This window comes from Plectrocnemia conspersa, unplaced genomic scaffold (assembly GCF_051122295.1).
Source record: "Plectrocnemia conspersa isolate PC_06_02 unplaced genomic scaffold, ASM5112229v1 ptg000008l, whole genome shotgun sequence".
NCBI lineage: Eukaryota > Metazoa > Arthropoda > Insecta > Trichoptera > Polycentropodidae > Plectrocnemia > Plectrocnemia conspersa.
Window position 1 is genome coordinate 22,783,310 of NW_028277172.1, and position 17,222 is coordinate 22,800,531.

The following is a 17,222-nucleotide window of genomic DNA, read 5'->3' on the forward strand; positions in this document are numbered from 1 at the left end:
TCTGCAGCTATTTGTGTTTGATTTGATTTGCTTTGTGTATTGATTGACACAAAGCATGAGCGCGTTTTGAGGCAAAAAGTGTATAAATAGGAAATGTCTTGTAAAAAAGCACCACAGTACCTTTTAAGAAATGCTTAATTATATACATATTTTAAGGTATTATATACTTATACAATAGTTAAGCATTGAGCACAAACATTCCTACTTTTAGCCATAAATGAAATTTAAAAATGAGAACTGAAGAAAAACATTAAAATACACTTTAAATCTGCCTCTTTTCTTCAACAGTTAAGTTAAGGCAAAACGTCATAATTTTATTGTTTGCAATATATAAATGTTATATATCACATTGTTTCTGAAAATTAACTCTAAACCGTAAGGATGTATTATACGTTCAATAATCAAAACAATGTAACCTTTTTGCCAAAAAGTGATACTGATATATAAGGAACGATAATCAAAGTAAATCTGTTAATTTTTATCCACAGTGAATATTGTCTTTTTATATTTTTAATAAATATTAGATAATACTAGAGTATGCATACCTTTGTATTATATTACTTTTATTGATAGCTTATTGATAGATAAAATATGAAATTCACTATATTGCGAATAGCTACAAAATATTTTAAATATTTGCTAATAATAATTAAATAATTAAAATAAATAAAAAATAAAATTAGAACGAATCAAAAATAAAATTAATAAAGCAAAAAAGTTCAGGGTCCGGTATATACACACACTCAATAGCTGCGGTACCTCACGATAGTGATGTACCGACAGCTAGTTATATTAAATTATTCTAAGAAATAACTACATAAATTAAATAATATATATAAATAAAATATGTAGTTATCTAATCTAGTATATTATAAATATTAAACACTAAATAAAGATAATGATCTACTAAGAAAATGAGGTTTGTATGTGAGAAGGTCTTAGTATTCGCCCATCCTGTATAATGCATATGAATTTCGATGGATCGAAGGGCTGGGAATTTGAATGCGCATCGTTAAAGTGGCGAGATAAGACGAGAAAATAAACGATTAATTTTCGATGATGGATGCGGAAGGGTTTTGTATTACATATGTATGTGAGAGCAGCGCGAGGAATGGAAACTAGATGAAGGAAGGGAAGAAGAAGAAGTGGGCCGTGTGGGTCGGATGGGGATCGCTTAATGCTTTTTCCATTTCCTGGCAAGGGAGGGCACTCTATCTGTCCGGACAGCTTCTTTCTTTGTGATTGCGGATGGCTCTGCTTAAACTACATATTTATCTTGCTTACCGTTTATTTGCTGGCTTTTTACGAATACACACGTACGTTGCGCAATACGAGTAAACACACACATGCCTGGCTTTGTAATTTTTTACGAAAAAGATATACAAGAAATGGCACTAAGCTTACCATTTACAATTTTCAATATATTTACATTTTTGTAATATTGATATTCAAATATCTTCAGTATTTAAATGATAAGACTACAACATAAAATTCGTAAGAATATATAAAATATAAATATATATGAACATCCATATGTACCTCTATGCAAATATAGGTCTTTTAATATTTAATAGTATCGTTTTTATGGTAATCTTAATCATATACATTGTAAAATCAACAAAAAATATCTAAAACGTAAGATAAGAAAACAGCAAAGAGTAAATATATTTATATTATATTTTTTAAAATAAGTTTTTTAGATAATAAATAAAAAATAATGAGATGCACTATATATCCATAATGTAAGCTATTCTTAAATAAATATATCCTACCTATAAACAATAATTCTATATTTATTAAAAAATGGTCAATGAGCTAGCCAAAATTTTCACTCTGTTTTTTTCTTTCCACGTCTTAAAAAAATTGTTATAAATAATAAGTAAAATGCTAAACTTTTCTGTAAAACAAAAATATTTTAATATTGTATTCTAGATATATAATAGTATAATATTTGAGTGCGTATTTCCGTAAGGTGACCATTACTGGGTCGTTTGTTGTCGCCCTTAGCGTCGCCGTGCAAAGGACATCGCTAACGGCCTATCGAAGCTTAACGAGCTACCTCGGCCGGAAAACTTAAAGCTCCTAATGGAAGCTTCTATGGCTTCCACTTACTTACAATCGACGCGTTCCAAAATAAACTCAGCAAGGCTTAATCGAGATTTGTTACCAATTTAAAACGCCTCCTCCGTCTCATTCCCGACACCAAATTCGTATTTATGGCGTTTGTGTGCTCTTTCCCTTTATTATTTCGCGAGTGTTTCGAATGAAACCTTAAGCGAACACAATTTGTTTACATTTCACAAGCGATTCAATGAAATTTTAAAGTAAATAATATGTAGATACTAAAGATACTAGAGTTCAAGTTCTATATCTTTATATATTAGTAATTAAATATTTTGGCGTTGCAAAGATTATAAATAATAAAAAAAACATTACGCTGTAATCTTTTATGTAACAAATTTATAAAAGCATGGCGTTTTAAGTAAATCGCCTACCACATGCAAAAGGTTATGACACTAAGTAGGTGTAAACTAAGAAAAATATACAAGCATGTAAAAATGCTTTAGAGCTTTAGAGATTCCTTGTAGCATCGTTATGTTATTCATATAAATTATTAAATAGATAATTATTAAACATCAGTAATTTAATTTTCAAGTTGATATTTCTATGTATTTTAAATTTTATAATAAACTTAAAAAAATATATTTAAATACAGTCTATGTTTTATATCTTGCTGGAATAAACTAATAATATATACTATTATTTAAAGGTAAAACATATTAGTTTTATTCTTGTACATTCTATATGGGTGTACAGTATGTGTATATTGAATGAATAGTGAAAATGTTTTCGTTCAGAGCATCTCGCTAATATGATTGTTATCGTAGCTTTCGTAAGCAGCAAGGAACTTGTGATGAATTGAATAAAGCTGCTTTGTGAGCTTGTTCTGTTCAACTGCACACCCACTAACCTTTATATACCATTACCTTCCCTCCTGTCAGATTCAACGCCGCTTCTCAAACTGTGACGCCTTGAATAATAATACATTCAAATTAAATAGTCTTATGAGGGAGTGATGACTACTAATTTTTAATAAGACATATAATTTACGAGTTTTTTAAATTTAGTATCACGCTTAAGCTGATTTATGAACATTTTTTTATTTTATTAAAACATATATTTAAAAATCAACACAATCAAATATAACGCCTTATTAATATTGTTGTAGTTTATATAATTGTACACAATGGTTATAATACCTTTGTTATACTGTCGCTGCCACACCAATCAAAACTCTAAGGATCTTCCACTGACTTTATCCCTCCGCCAGCTTCTCCGCCACTGTTCGGTGAAAACATCTCGCCCATCATAGTCCGTCGTATATGTAATATAATCTAATACAATTCTCACTAGTTTTCACCTGCGTCTTACTGGCTGCGAAGTCATACTCCAAAGGGTTAGAATCCTGAAATTTTTAACTCTATTAAATTTACAATAATATTCCATATACATGTAAAAATAATTAGTTTTTAATCAGTGCTTTGTCGTTTTGTGCTAATATTACTGGTGTTACTTTACACCGGACAGACATATGTTAGAATGTCTAATTAATTGTTTATAGATTATAATTAGGTTTTTTATAATTTGCGCGCTTTTTTTATTGAATATTGGTCTAAGAGCCGCAATGGCGGCAAAATCATGATGGCTTTAATACATAACGCATTCAAGCATAAGAGATGTGCACCATTCCACTTAAATTATTCCAGCTCCTTGTAGCCATCGTCGTAAACATCTTTGTATTGAGCAATCTCATTGAGAAGCTAAATTGCACTTGTAAGAGAAGCACTCTCGAGCATTGCTATACTGGCCGCTATGGTTAAGAATAAAAGACGCAGTCGCAATTTTCTAGGACACTACAGCTTCTAGCTGAAATTTGCTGTGAATCGATGAATTGTCAAAATAATAAATTTTAAAATCCTATAAATGACAGTAAAGGCTTTCAATAATGAAAGAGAAAAAATGGGTTTGCCGTAAATAAATAAAATATATATCGTGCAGGACACACAATATTGCACAATAACCGCAAACTTTTAAAACCCAATAATAATTTCATCAGCGCCATATAAAAACTCGAAACACGTCTTGTGAAAATACTTTTTACTCACTGTTGTACGGACTCCTTGTATAATTAAAGGACAATAGACCAGAAGCACCATCTTTACTGAATAAGCTTTTGAATGTGTGATCTTGAGATACTGTTATTGGTTCATAATTATCAAAGCTTTCATATAAAAATATGATATCTAATTAAAACTTAAGCTAATCACTGAATATTACGATTGACTGTAAAATGGCAACATGGTGTCGTATATTTAAAACAATTTGAAGCAAATATTATGAAAAATAAATAATTTGAAGGCCTGACATATGCAACTATTGGATGCGTTTTTAAGCATTCAATGGAGTAGGTGTCTTACTTATATTATTTTATTACAGGCTTATGTTAAACATTATATAATAAGACTTTTACTAGGTTAATTCTAAGATAAAATATTTTCTGGTTATACGGTACAAATTATTTTGTAGTATAATGAATATGAAAATGAGCGCCGGCCACAAAAGCTTGAGTGCCGCTGGCTGCTGTGGGACGGATCCTACGCAAGTGTCCCATTTAGATCTGCCAACATAATTTGCGATCCCGCTGTGTGACCAAAATCACAGATTAACCCTATTATCATAACAATTACTCCTACGCTACATACACGTATATTATCTACATATTCCCATACAGCTATGTACACGTGTATTTACTCATAAAATAAAACTTATTATTTACTTATACACACTAATAAATTCGCTTGGCAATTTATTGTTTCGCATTTTCCCGCAATTTCGGGAAAAGGAAATTATAATCGCACCGTGAGCAAGAACGCCAGGAGTACCAAGGTGGTGGGGGGCACGTACAGAGAGATGGGATGGTGGTGGGGGGTATCCATAAATGAGAAATGCTCTTCCAATTAGCAGATACCATCGGACTATAATTAGTTGTCAGGGGTGGGTTTTGGGGGTGTTTTCTGAGGAAATCGGGTGGTAAAACGTTGGGGGGCGTACGGGCGAAAAGGAGGTGAAATCCTATTACTTACTGACAACCATTATTTCATAGGAATGATGTATCTAGGTGGTGGGGATGGAATAGTATTGGTGGGGAAGAACTGTCGCAATTAATTGCAATATGAAATTAATTAAAATCAATATCGGGGTAGGCATTCCATTTGACCGCTAAGACAATTTAGATAATCTATCGTTTTTCTTGTTGTTATCTTGATGGCGATCTTATAAGTATTGTATATTTTTTAGATAATATTAATATAATTATATATTATATAGAATTTAATAGGTTTAAAGCTTATCTTACATTTCCCTAATCCCTCGGATAAATATCACGGTTGATTAACTAAAATGGGGCTAGGGTCTGTGGTAGGATATTTCAATCAGTGCGGTCAAGAATAAAAATTATATTAGATGATAAATAAGTATGCATCGTTATCAGGCAATTGTACCTGTATCTCTCCCCCAATATTCGAGTATACCTTCTTAATTAATTCAAATGGAACACATATTTATATCAAGCCGATATTAGAGCTATTAGTTCACATGTACGAACTATGATAAAAAATAATGATATAGTAAGATCTCTTTTAATTGCTCCCTCACTGCTGAGGATCATGACCATTCTGACGCGTTTCAACCTCCTGCAGAATTTTTCTTTAGCAAACACATTTTTTAGCAAACTGGATTAGAGTATATAATATTACTTTAATTTTTTTAATATTTTTTCCTGAATAAGCTTTGCTTAACCTATACTAATATAATGTATTTTTTGCACAATCAACAAATAAAATTATATATATTTACTGGCAGTAAAAGAGGCAAGTGGAGAAACTATTTTCAGCGAAACGGCGGTTTCTATAATGTACCATACATCTAGACTCCATAGGCGTCTTTTGGGCAATAAAATATTAGAGACATTCAAAGAAGGCCAATTCTCACTATCATAATATATTGTTTTTATTAAGATATCATATGCCCCAGTTCACTTATCCTTTTCTATAGTCATGTCCACTATTTTCCTGGAACAATGACCGTTACGTGCCGTCTGATCTATGGCGAATCGGATAAACCGGAATTGATATTGTGCTGTTCGCCATAGTGGGCGGGCTCTCTCGCTCTAGCCCGCCATAGTTCCTTTTGTCATTTTAATTAAAAAACTTTAATAATAACATCTAATACCCCGATGAGTTTACAGTTTTAATTAAGTGCATAATGCCCGGCGCGCAGTAATTATACGGGGAACGGGAACAACACGCCACTGCGCCGAAACCCTACGCTGCCAATTTAATTAATTTCGACGGTTCGTTACGCCTTTGTGCATTGTGAAATATTTTGACATTTTTCATAAAACCATTTGGTTAATCATTTTACTAGTGATTCAATAGAAAAGTAATAAAAAATAGTGCTGGTATATCTTAATTTATTTTAATAAAACGCCTTAATTTTTAAAAATAAAAATCCAGGAAAAATATTTTCTTGCCAAACATATATTGGTTTTTACGTTTTACTTTTTTATATTTGTACGTATAACTTAATTTTTTTAGAACAAGATATTGAAAATCGCAATAACTCTTTTTAAAATAGCTAATTTTCTATTGCTTTTTTTATTTTTTATTAAATAAAATAGTCTTATTTTTAAATATTTTATTAAAAGTTAATTCTTCTTGTTTTAGCTTTAGAAATAATACATATTTTACAAGATTTTTTTAAATAATATATGTAAATTATTTTAAAATAAATTAATTATATGAATGTAGTAAAAATTTAAATTTGGCGACCGATCACCAAACAATATAACGTTCCTCGGAACCACTTTAAATTTTTTCATTAGCTTTTATGTCAGAGCTTCTTTAATTGCACGTTGTGGTGCAAGCCTCATAGAAGGCCAGTGGCTTTATTCGCCGAGATCTCATCCTTACCTCTCTTCCATTATATTTTAAATATTTTATCCCACATACAATCCGAAGAGGGCTTTAATGGCGCGCTCTACGCTCTTTCAAGTTGTTTTCACAAGCACGGCCCTTCTTAGAAGGTCAAAAAAGAGTCACATCATCACCTCATTTTCACGAAGACAACGATATCAGAACGCATATTGCCGACAACAGTCCCTAGATGGTGCGTTGCCGAGGATCTGCGCCCCTTGGGAAAATGTGCTTCATAAACCGTGTTCTTTTTATTCATATACATATATTCTATTGCATTTATTTGTGCTCATTAAAAAATTGCTGAAATTGCATCTGATCCAAAAATATTATAAATTAGTATTTCACACAAAAAATGTCTTGAATAACAATTTTAATTAAAAAATATCATTCATCAACAATTGAGAGAGACAACATAATATTATAGTGTAAAGGATGGGACCACTCAAATGCCCTCATTCTTGAAACTTGCGATAATGACTGTAACCATTGTTGAACCACACAAAGCCCTCGTTACGACTAAAAAAAAGGGTTTTCTATAAATAACACGCAAGGATTCTGCGGTGCATTGAATGAAAATTTCTTTGTTACAAAACGATTACGAGAAACAATATATTAACGCGAGGTCACAACATTCTCGTTGCACAATTCGACCTCGGAGATGTCCAGCAACTAAATGTCACTTTCTAAAGGCGTATACATATGTCGTTGTTCTAAAAATCGAGTGCAACGATTAATTGGATGATCGCTGCATGATTGTGATTGGTCAGCAAGCTTTGCAGCCCTGAAGACAAGGCTGGTCGCCAATGAGAACCAGGCAGACACTCGAAGACGCCGGCAGAGACTCACAGATTCGCCACACCTGGCAGACGCGCTCCCACTGACAGACGCGAAGATGCGGGCTGAGATTCCCGAACACGATCATTGCTGCAAAAGGAACTTAATTCAAGATGTGTAGACTTTTTATCTTTATAAGCTACTTTAAAACCACTTCTTCGTTATAATATATAAGTATTAAATTATTTTATGTTACTTATATTAAAATATAATATATATTTTCTTCTAAGAATATCTAATGATTTTATTTTGAAACTGGTAATATAAAAATCCAGGACGTAATCGTCGACATATAAATTATGATTAAATTCTTTAAAAACGGCAATGCGATACAATTTCCTGAAAACTGATTATAAATATAACACTGTTTCATTTTCTATTGCACACTAAAACATACACAATACAAATGTTTACCGGAACTGGTTAATTATTTATTTTTATTATTATTAAAGAAGTTTACGTCGGGCGTCGAGAGTTGTATGGTCGCGATACGCTTTTTACTGCCGGCATTAACTAATTTCCATCTAGATGCATGTTCAACTTAATGAAGTTTCAGCTCTCGGAGGGGCGGTGGAAGTGACCAAGGGGTGGGCGCAGACCTAAAGAAGGCTAAGGGTGGACACGCCACCTTGTCCGGCTGCCAACCCCCATTCGACCCCCATTCCACTCGCCGTTTGCAAATACTTAAGAATCAAGTTTGAAGAACTCGAGCAATTAATAACGATCACCTTGTCTGATGTAAATTAATAAAATGCAGCACTTGAATTAGAAGAGTTTAAAGAGAAGTACGTTAGAAGTTACTAATGAATCATTATTTAATATTGTAGATAGTGGTTCTCAATTTTGGTAAGTTTATAAAAAAGTTATAATTATATAATTCTGAGCAATATTCTTAATCAATATTCACGAGTTCACAGTAACTATTTTCCATCGTTAAGAGAATCCCTTTGAGGCAAAACGGACACGGATATCATAATTCACAACATCCGCGACCGTTTCTAAAAAATTCAATACGACTTAAACGAGCGAGCGTCGCTTTCTAAAGGCGTAGACGTATTTCGCCGTTCTACGAAGTGACTGCAAGATCGCTGCACATATGAGATTGGCCAGAAAGCCTTTAACCCTTAAAATATATAAGCCCAGGCTCCGATTAAGAGAGGCAGACAGTCGGAGAGTGAGTCACCAGCAGCCACCCGAGGAGATCAGCAGACCAGTGTCCTTACTGACAGACGCAGAGAGACGACTTGGAACTCCTAAACGACCTTCAGGACTACCTCAGCCACAAGAACCCTGAGGATCATCCACGGGCATCATCACCTGCGACAGCTTCACTACCGCTTGTAGGAAACGTCTCGCCGATAATCGTCCGTCACACTGTCTCATCGGTCGCGAGGCTATTCACCATTAGGGCCATAACCCCAAAACAACGAAAAAATTATTTTGAAGGCAAACTGTCTCGCAAACTAAAATTTTATCACATTTTATTGGTTGCATACATTTCGCTCCATTTGTAGGTACGTATCGTGAGAATTCGTCATTTTCTCACCTCAGTTGGCATTCCCAATAAAAGAAATAACAGTGCCTGACGGGGGCATATTGTTGTAAAAGACGCATAAATAAATAACGACGGTTTCCGCGGAGTAACGAGTGCTCCTGGATATAGTGACAGGCCGGCGAGAAGTCGCAGCTCGGAGGTGCGTGGTAACGAGACGTCCGTGACGCGTCCGTGACCGTGTAATGGATGTATAAATCTCAGTAAACTGGAGATGGGCCCTTATTGATTAGATTTATTGCGCCCGTAATGATCTGACCGTCGTTACGGACCTGCCACCGTCCGAATCGTGCAGTTTGCAATTGTTATACTACGTTAGACTGGTACAGAAAAATCTACCAACAAAATATTAAATTGATTTTTTTTTAAGTATTCCGAAATTATGTGAATAATATTTAAAAATTATTTATTTAAAACACATACTTTTCAACGAACTTCATTTGAATAATCTGAATATGACTATCAATAATTTTTAGTTTTTCGGCGCGCTACGTTCAATTAGATGTACATATTTTTTCGGCGAGCTACGTTCTAACTCAACTGATCTGTCCTTTTTTATAACAAAATTCAATCCAAATTTCATAATCTTAAAATGGAAGGATTTTTTCGTTTCTCCGCATTATGGAATCTTCAGCTTTGGTTAATCCAAACGTAGATATAATCGGGAAACTTCCACCAAAATTAGCTGTTTTAGTATTCAGGTATATATATTTTAATTATTTTTATAATATTTTTATTTTTTACTTATTATTGTATCTCATTAATTTTTAATTTTACAGGATGCTCGATGGATATTCTTTATATACTGCTTCTCTCGTTAACGACAAATGGATGAAAATCATCGAGAGCAACAAGGAATTGAGGAGCAGACTAAGAAAACACATCAGAATAGCCAGGATGGATAAGATTAACCAAATAAGACTCAACGGAAGGAATGATTAAGAAGACATCTCCTGCAACACAATTCAATAAAAGCTTCAGTCTGCCTCAAACGACCAAAAGAGAACAAAGCCCTATTGTACGTCAATTGAAAAGACAGAGACTTGAAGATGCATTTAATAATAGCTTGAAACGAAATATGTTTTAATAAATATGTATATTAACCATTAAATCTTAACGAACAATAATTTTTTTGCGACAAAATAATTTATTATTTTTTTTTATAAAAATAACAAAACATTGACCTAACCTATAAAAAAAATACACAATCTTAACGCACACAAATAAATTACTAATTAAATATTTAGGAATAAACAATGATGAACTTTACTGTCTAGTATAGTTTAAAAAGATATATTTAATAAATGCACATGAATCTTCAATACCAGACAAACATACTATACCATTGTCGATTTCATTATTTATGGTTCACAGCTACAAATTGAATACAGCGAATCTCAACAGCGTGGCCTATATAAATCATTGCAGTAAAAAAAGACAGGTCAGGGACTCGCGTTTAAGTCCGATTGATTTGCACAACCACTCAAAACTCTTTGAGCTTTTATTTATTTTTATTTTCTTATTCCACCTACGCTTCATTTATCTCTCTGACCCGTCATCCAATTCAGACTCTCCTAATCCAAACATGTACGTACCTACTGCTGCACTAACATATAGGGTGCACTGGACGCGACCTTAACGAGACACTAATAATGATTGATGATGTTGTGCAGTGTGAGGACAGTCCACAGTAAACAACGGTACGTCTTGCAATCCGCTCAGAGTATATATTATGTTATATATATATACATACCACTATAATACATAAATACTGCTATTCATCAATTGGATTATTATGACTTTATATATGAAATCTTTTATTTCTTACTGCAAAGAAGAGACAGGCTTATAATTTATTTATATTATTTAAACAACTCATACAACAACGTATATATAAAGGTTAATCTAATATATAATATGTATATTAGGGTCTAGTAAAATCGTAAAAATACAAATGTAAAAATAGTGTAAAACTGATACTTTATTAATTGATAATTTGGCTAAATGTATATGTATAATTAAAACGATTGCGACATTTTTATAGTGGTAAATCTTTAGTAATAATAACGCTACGCTTAGTAGTTAAACTTTTCAATAAAATATGATGTTAGTTATTGAAAATATATGTTTAGAGGAAAACATTTAATTTCATATGATAAATTTAATATTCTATGTTTTTAATTAGTGTATTTCACAGTTTGCTGAAAAGATAAAACAAACGCTGTTATATGAAACCAATCAAAGGTTTACAAGACACAAAAATATATAGTCAGATATATATTTTATATAGAGAATTAATTAATTTTATAGTATTATAACTATTTTATAAAACGATAGAGAATTTATTTTAATTTGTATGAACTCTAATATGGAATATTGATTTCTGTAAGTATAGTTGCAACATATTTGGTCTTTCAAGTACTAAAATAAACACATGTATGTATTGTACATTTATATACACGCTTTCTATTTTGGATATTCATCAATTTAAAACTTCAACAGATCGCTAATGTTGTGTTATTTCGGTTTTAAACGAATGTTTTCACTCGTAAACTGAAAAACACGATAATTTACTAGCTCATTAACTAATTAAACCCATTGACGTCAAAACAGCTAACTTTGACACTAATAAATTGCTTTAAATTTAAAATAACACATATAAAATTTAGAATAAGTGACATCTAAAATAGTATTTGAGTTGAAAGCAGAAACGAATTTCTTATATGTTTTATATCATAAATATATATTAAAAAAATATTAAAATATGTTTTAATATCAACTTTTATATATTGCTTAAATTGTTATAATCATATTTTAATGATTTAATTGTAAATAAAATAAAATATATTATAAAATATAGCTATTAACATTTTTATTAAATAAAAACTGTCAAATCTTTCGTTTAAGGTCACGAGCTTTTCGGCCCCATTTTTTGTTTTCTATATTTTTATTACTTTTATTTTTTATTTTTTATTTTTAAAGTTTGTAATTTATTTATTTATTATTTTTATTTTATCTTTTTCCCTTTTTTTCCTTTCCCCCTTTAATTTAGTTTTTTTTTTTAATTATATTTATTTATTATAATTTGTTGGCCGGAAAGGTTTGAACTGGCATGTTCGCAAACGCGCTGATTGAAAGCGCGACAAAGTGCGTGTGCGCAAGTGCGGGTGCGCAGGTGCGGGCGGGGGTTGCCGGGCAAATTTTTAAAGGAATACACTTTATAATATTGCGATTGCTAGCCCAAATGACAGCGGATCGCGATAGTCTGGGTATCGAAATGTTCGGGAGAGTCTCCCGCTTCGATTAAGGTGCACCCAGATAACCGAGGCACAAAATTGGCACTAGAGGGACGCAAATTGTGGGTGACGTTTTTGTGAGCCGCCGAACGAAAGTCTTGTTTACGTTTTTTACAAACGTCACTGCGGGCCTAAAGGAGACGGGTCGCGGAGATTCTGTTCTCTATCAATTCGCGATAATCTCTCGCTTCTAATTATATCCGTTTAAATAGCCTGCAGAAAAATTCACGCAAGGGAGACGCAAAAAAGAACAGCCGCGCGGCCGCGAAACGCGCTGCTTCACAGAGCAATTGCAAAAGATGCAAATCGCGATTTTTTGACTTAGCTTTTAGATGTGTGCTTGCTGGTGATGTCGGTCGAGTCGTAGGTAGTCAACAAAAGCAGATATCTGCCAAGTTTCAGCTTGCTAGTAGCAGCCAAATAGCCACCTCAGAAGTCAAAAAAGAAAAGCGATTTAAGAACACTACTTTTCACACCAGCCAAATGATAGACACGGGAAAAAACAGAACGACCGGCCTTACAATATATAAGCCTCAATGTATAAATATATGAAGTGTTGATCGATCTAATAATATGACCTAATATTTCGAAAAACAATTGAATAAACAAAAAACGTTATTTTTTTATTTAATTCAATGCGCATTGTTTTATTCGTTCAGTGCTTAGCAACGTTTGAATCGTAACAGCAAAATTAAATTTAAAGATTTTCCTTTGAGTAAGGCTAAAGGATGGATGCAGAATTCAGTGGAATCTATCGATTCGGAAGACATTTCACCAGTTTCTATCTCATCTTGTCGTGCTTGTGCTGTTGATCCACCAGAGAGGCTTTCAGATAAGCTAAAAAATCATTAGCCAATAAAAATAAAAAATGTAGTGAAATATGTGAGAAGAAAATGTCGTGTTTGTTCTGAACATGGAATAAGGAAAGATACAGCATACATGTGCAGAAGTTGTGAAATTGTTCTTCATATGTACGAATTTTTTTATACGAATCAAAAAAATAGTGAAATAGATAAAAAAAAAGTGATAATAATAAAAATAAACATAGTGTTTTTTAAAAGTGTAGTGATAAAATTAATGTGTCTGTGACAGTGGTAAGCAGAAAAAGGACGCCGAAAAATTTGGTGAGTACAAATTATATTATATTATAAACGGATATTTTTTATAAATCATTTATACAAAAAATTATAGAACCATTTAAACATACATATTATTAAATTTAAAATAACTGATTTGTAACCATTTCAAGTATCTATTTTCAATTTACACAAAATATTAGGAATGAAAAATACATATTTATTCATTCATGATTTTATTCCTCATGGATAATTTTAAGTGCAAAAATTTTTTTTTCAATTATTTTACAATAAACTAATACGGCGATAATATATTCAAATTGTAGCTTTTTCCCCTTGGTTTCATCTGTGAATCATTGCGATTTTCTAAATGGTGAGGAAATTTAAAAATAACAAACGCCCTGTAAAAATGTTTGTTGTAAAAAAGTTAACAGATAGTTCCTTGATCACTGTGTTATCTAATTTTACTACATATACAGTAACGATTTTACTTATTAATTTTGCAATTACACACAAAATTTTAGGTTGAACAACTTAGTTCATTGATGTACTATCATCTAGAAAGTTTCAATTTCTTTTGATTGGATTGGTTTTTTATGTTTATCTAGCCAGACAGTTTGACCCTGAAATTTATTTCTGTTCAAGAAGTGTAACATAAAATAATATTTTTTACATGAAATATATAATTATGGTTCGTACATTTCATAAAAAAATCATGTGATCCAAAAACGTGACGTCTCATTGCATTGCGTCGCTATGGAATAAGACGACTCTTCTTACAAACATTTGAAGTAAAATATAATTTATTTTTAATTTGATAGTACCTAGAAATAGTATACTACCATCTGATTACCATATAGAGGCAAACTTCATGGTACCCCAGTATTTTTTTAATAAAAGAAAACGTTTGACGCAGGACTCACGCCTGAGTTCACGGCCACTTCAAGACTCGTATACGAGTCCTCGGGCGTTAAGTATTTTGTTACCTAAAATCCGACAAAGTGTAAATAGTAATAGAGATATTATTACTTGTAGATAAAACAATTAAAGTTAGTTTTTTTTTGCAAAAAATAACTTATTATAGAGAATACCCAGCACTATCTATTTTGACAATTCAAAAATTTTGAAGAACAGTTTTTTATATAAGCTATAAGGTCTTGTTTTCTACAAGTGCAATGCTTATAACAAAAATTTTCACTTTTTTAATTATTTTTAATTAAGAGTATTAAGTCTAATTCCACGGATTTAATGATCTATATAAAGTATTAAATTGAACTGTTATATGCATTTGTCAGTGAACGGAGTAGAGTCTCCATCACACTTACAATGTAAATCCGATCGAATCGAGCAGCACAAACGAGCTGCCATGGTGCAAACCGCACAGTGCATCATTAGATCGACACCGTCCGAGATTGTGTGTAAGCATCGGGGGTATAATTAGAGATGCAGTGTCTGTTGTTTTTGTTTGTGGTCCGCGCCCAGAACAATGGATCTCGTTAGGCGCCTGCGGAGACCTCATTAACACTACCGGCGAGTAATGATCACACGCCACTTGTATCGAGGAATCCTTTGATCCGCAGCTTGGTCATTACGCCTCGTTTCCACCGAAACTCAAATTAAGCAAAAGCGTCGACGGCGACTAGACAACGAGATACTATACTTCCTTTTTTATACCAGATTGCTGATGCAAACATTTATTACACATTGCCAACATAATTTAATCAGTATATATTTAGACTATAAATAATAATGATTTATTTTTGAACGACTAAAGATCGTGTGAAGTATTAATAAGGGTTGGAGTAGAGTAGTCCGTAAGATCTAGACTGGTAACTTAGAGGTCGCGGGTTCGATCCACGGCAGCAGACTCAAATTTTTATTAAAAACCGGTCCAAGTTCAAAATTACATTTAATATTATTATTTAAAATACATATAATTATAACTCAAAATCTTAACATCGAGGTTAAAACACTAGCTATAAGGATATTATAAAACTAATTTATTCTCTTGAATTTAAAAAAAACTTCTCATCAAGCAGAATAGTTTTTTATATATTAAAAATTTAATATAAAATACAAAAAAAATACATGTAAATATTTATAAACGAACTGTTTAAATATGCCTTATCGATGCGTAATAATATTTTTAAAATATAATTTAATTATAATTTTTATTTTTCGTATTAGGTAATACGAACGAAAAAATAAAATTATAAATTTTTTTGTATAATTAATGTATATAATGATGTGTCAAGGTTACTTACAATTTTTAAGAAACATTTACAACATTGAACATAACACCACTTATTACGTACAAGCAATTATCTCTTTCGCTAATTAGATTGTAGTGCCCGAAGCGAACAGGGCTATAATATAAAATTTTGCAATTATTTAATTGTTCAATAAATATATTTTATATTGTGTGCATATAATTAGTAATTAAACCTGTTTTATTAATTGTTATTATTATTGTATATAAACCATCAAAATTTCATCTAAAGTCATCAGTTTCTGTCGATCGACTCACAGCAACCACATCAACCAAAAATGAAATTCGTAAGTACTTTATTTTTTTAATCCATATTTTATTGCATTTTACAAATCATACTAAATAATACGCATATAATATTCATAAATTGAATAATAAATATTTTAAATATAATTTATGTTTAGATCTATTTAATAAAACTATATAGTTCATTAAACGTTCAACTGTAGATTTTTAATAATAATGAGTTTAGTTATTATTTAGAACATCTGATAATTTTTGGCTTTATTGTATTGAACATGTCAAATTTTATTAACAGCTATTGTAAGGACTTGACTTATAGTAATTTTATCACCTATTGTTGTACATAGTTTGACAAATGTTGACCACTCAATTATTTTTTTTAGATCGTCGCTTTCGCCCTACTGGCCGTCGCAGCCATCGCTGCCGCCGACACCATCAAGTTCATCCCGGTGTTGGAGAGAACCGAGAAGCACGACGATAGAGGTCAGTTTGCCTTGAGGTACTTGAGCGCCGATGGAACATCAGTCAGCGAACAAGGAGCTCTGAAGGCCACCGACGACGGCAAGGACTACGTTCTCGTCAAGGAAGGAGAGTACTCCTTCACCGCTCCCAATGGACAAGTCTTCCGCACCAAATACGTTGCCGATACCAACGGATTCCATGTCACCGGAGACCATTTACCCAAGTCCGTAGTTGCTTAAATCGATCTGCTAAAACTGATTTCGCTACATTTTAAACGAATTGCCCAATTATAAAACTGGTTAGTGACTACTTGTTCATACTACTATATATTATCATGTCACTTTTACACAGCAACATTATATATGTACTTATTAGTACATTGGTACAACTTGAAATGCAATGTACAGTGTATGATGTTAGGCTATAACTGGTTTAATAATTGAGCTATGCATA

At 32.2% G+C, this 17,222-nt stretch overlaps 1 protein-coding gene across 1 annotated transcript; it reads left to right on the forward strand.

The window, feature by feature from the left end:
* Positions 1-15,161: 15,161 nt before the first annotated feature.
* On the forward strand, positions 15,162-17,052 carry LOC148233456 (larval cuticle protein 1-like). Its single transcript, XM_088190649.1, has 2 exons — positions 15,162-15,209; positions 16,691-17,052. The coding sequence occupies exons 1-2, from the start codon at positions 15,162-15,164 to the stop codon at positions 17,006-17,008; spliced, it is 366 nt and encodes a 121-aa protein (XP_088046775.1). The 3' UTR covers positions 17,009-17,052.
* The last annotated feature ends 170 nt before the right edge of the window (positions 17,053-17,222 follow it).

Excerpts from the sequence above, each read along its gene's own strand:
- LOC148233456 (XM_088190649.1), top strand. The coding sequence starts at position 15,162 with ATGGTGCAAACCGCACAGTGCATCATTAGATCGACACCGTCCGAGATT. Across the intron at positions 15,210-16,690 it reads GATCGACACCGTCCGAGATT|ATCGTCGCTTTCGCCCTACT; the intron begins GTGTGTAAGCAT and ends TATTTTTTTTAG.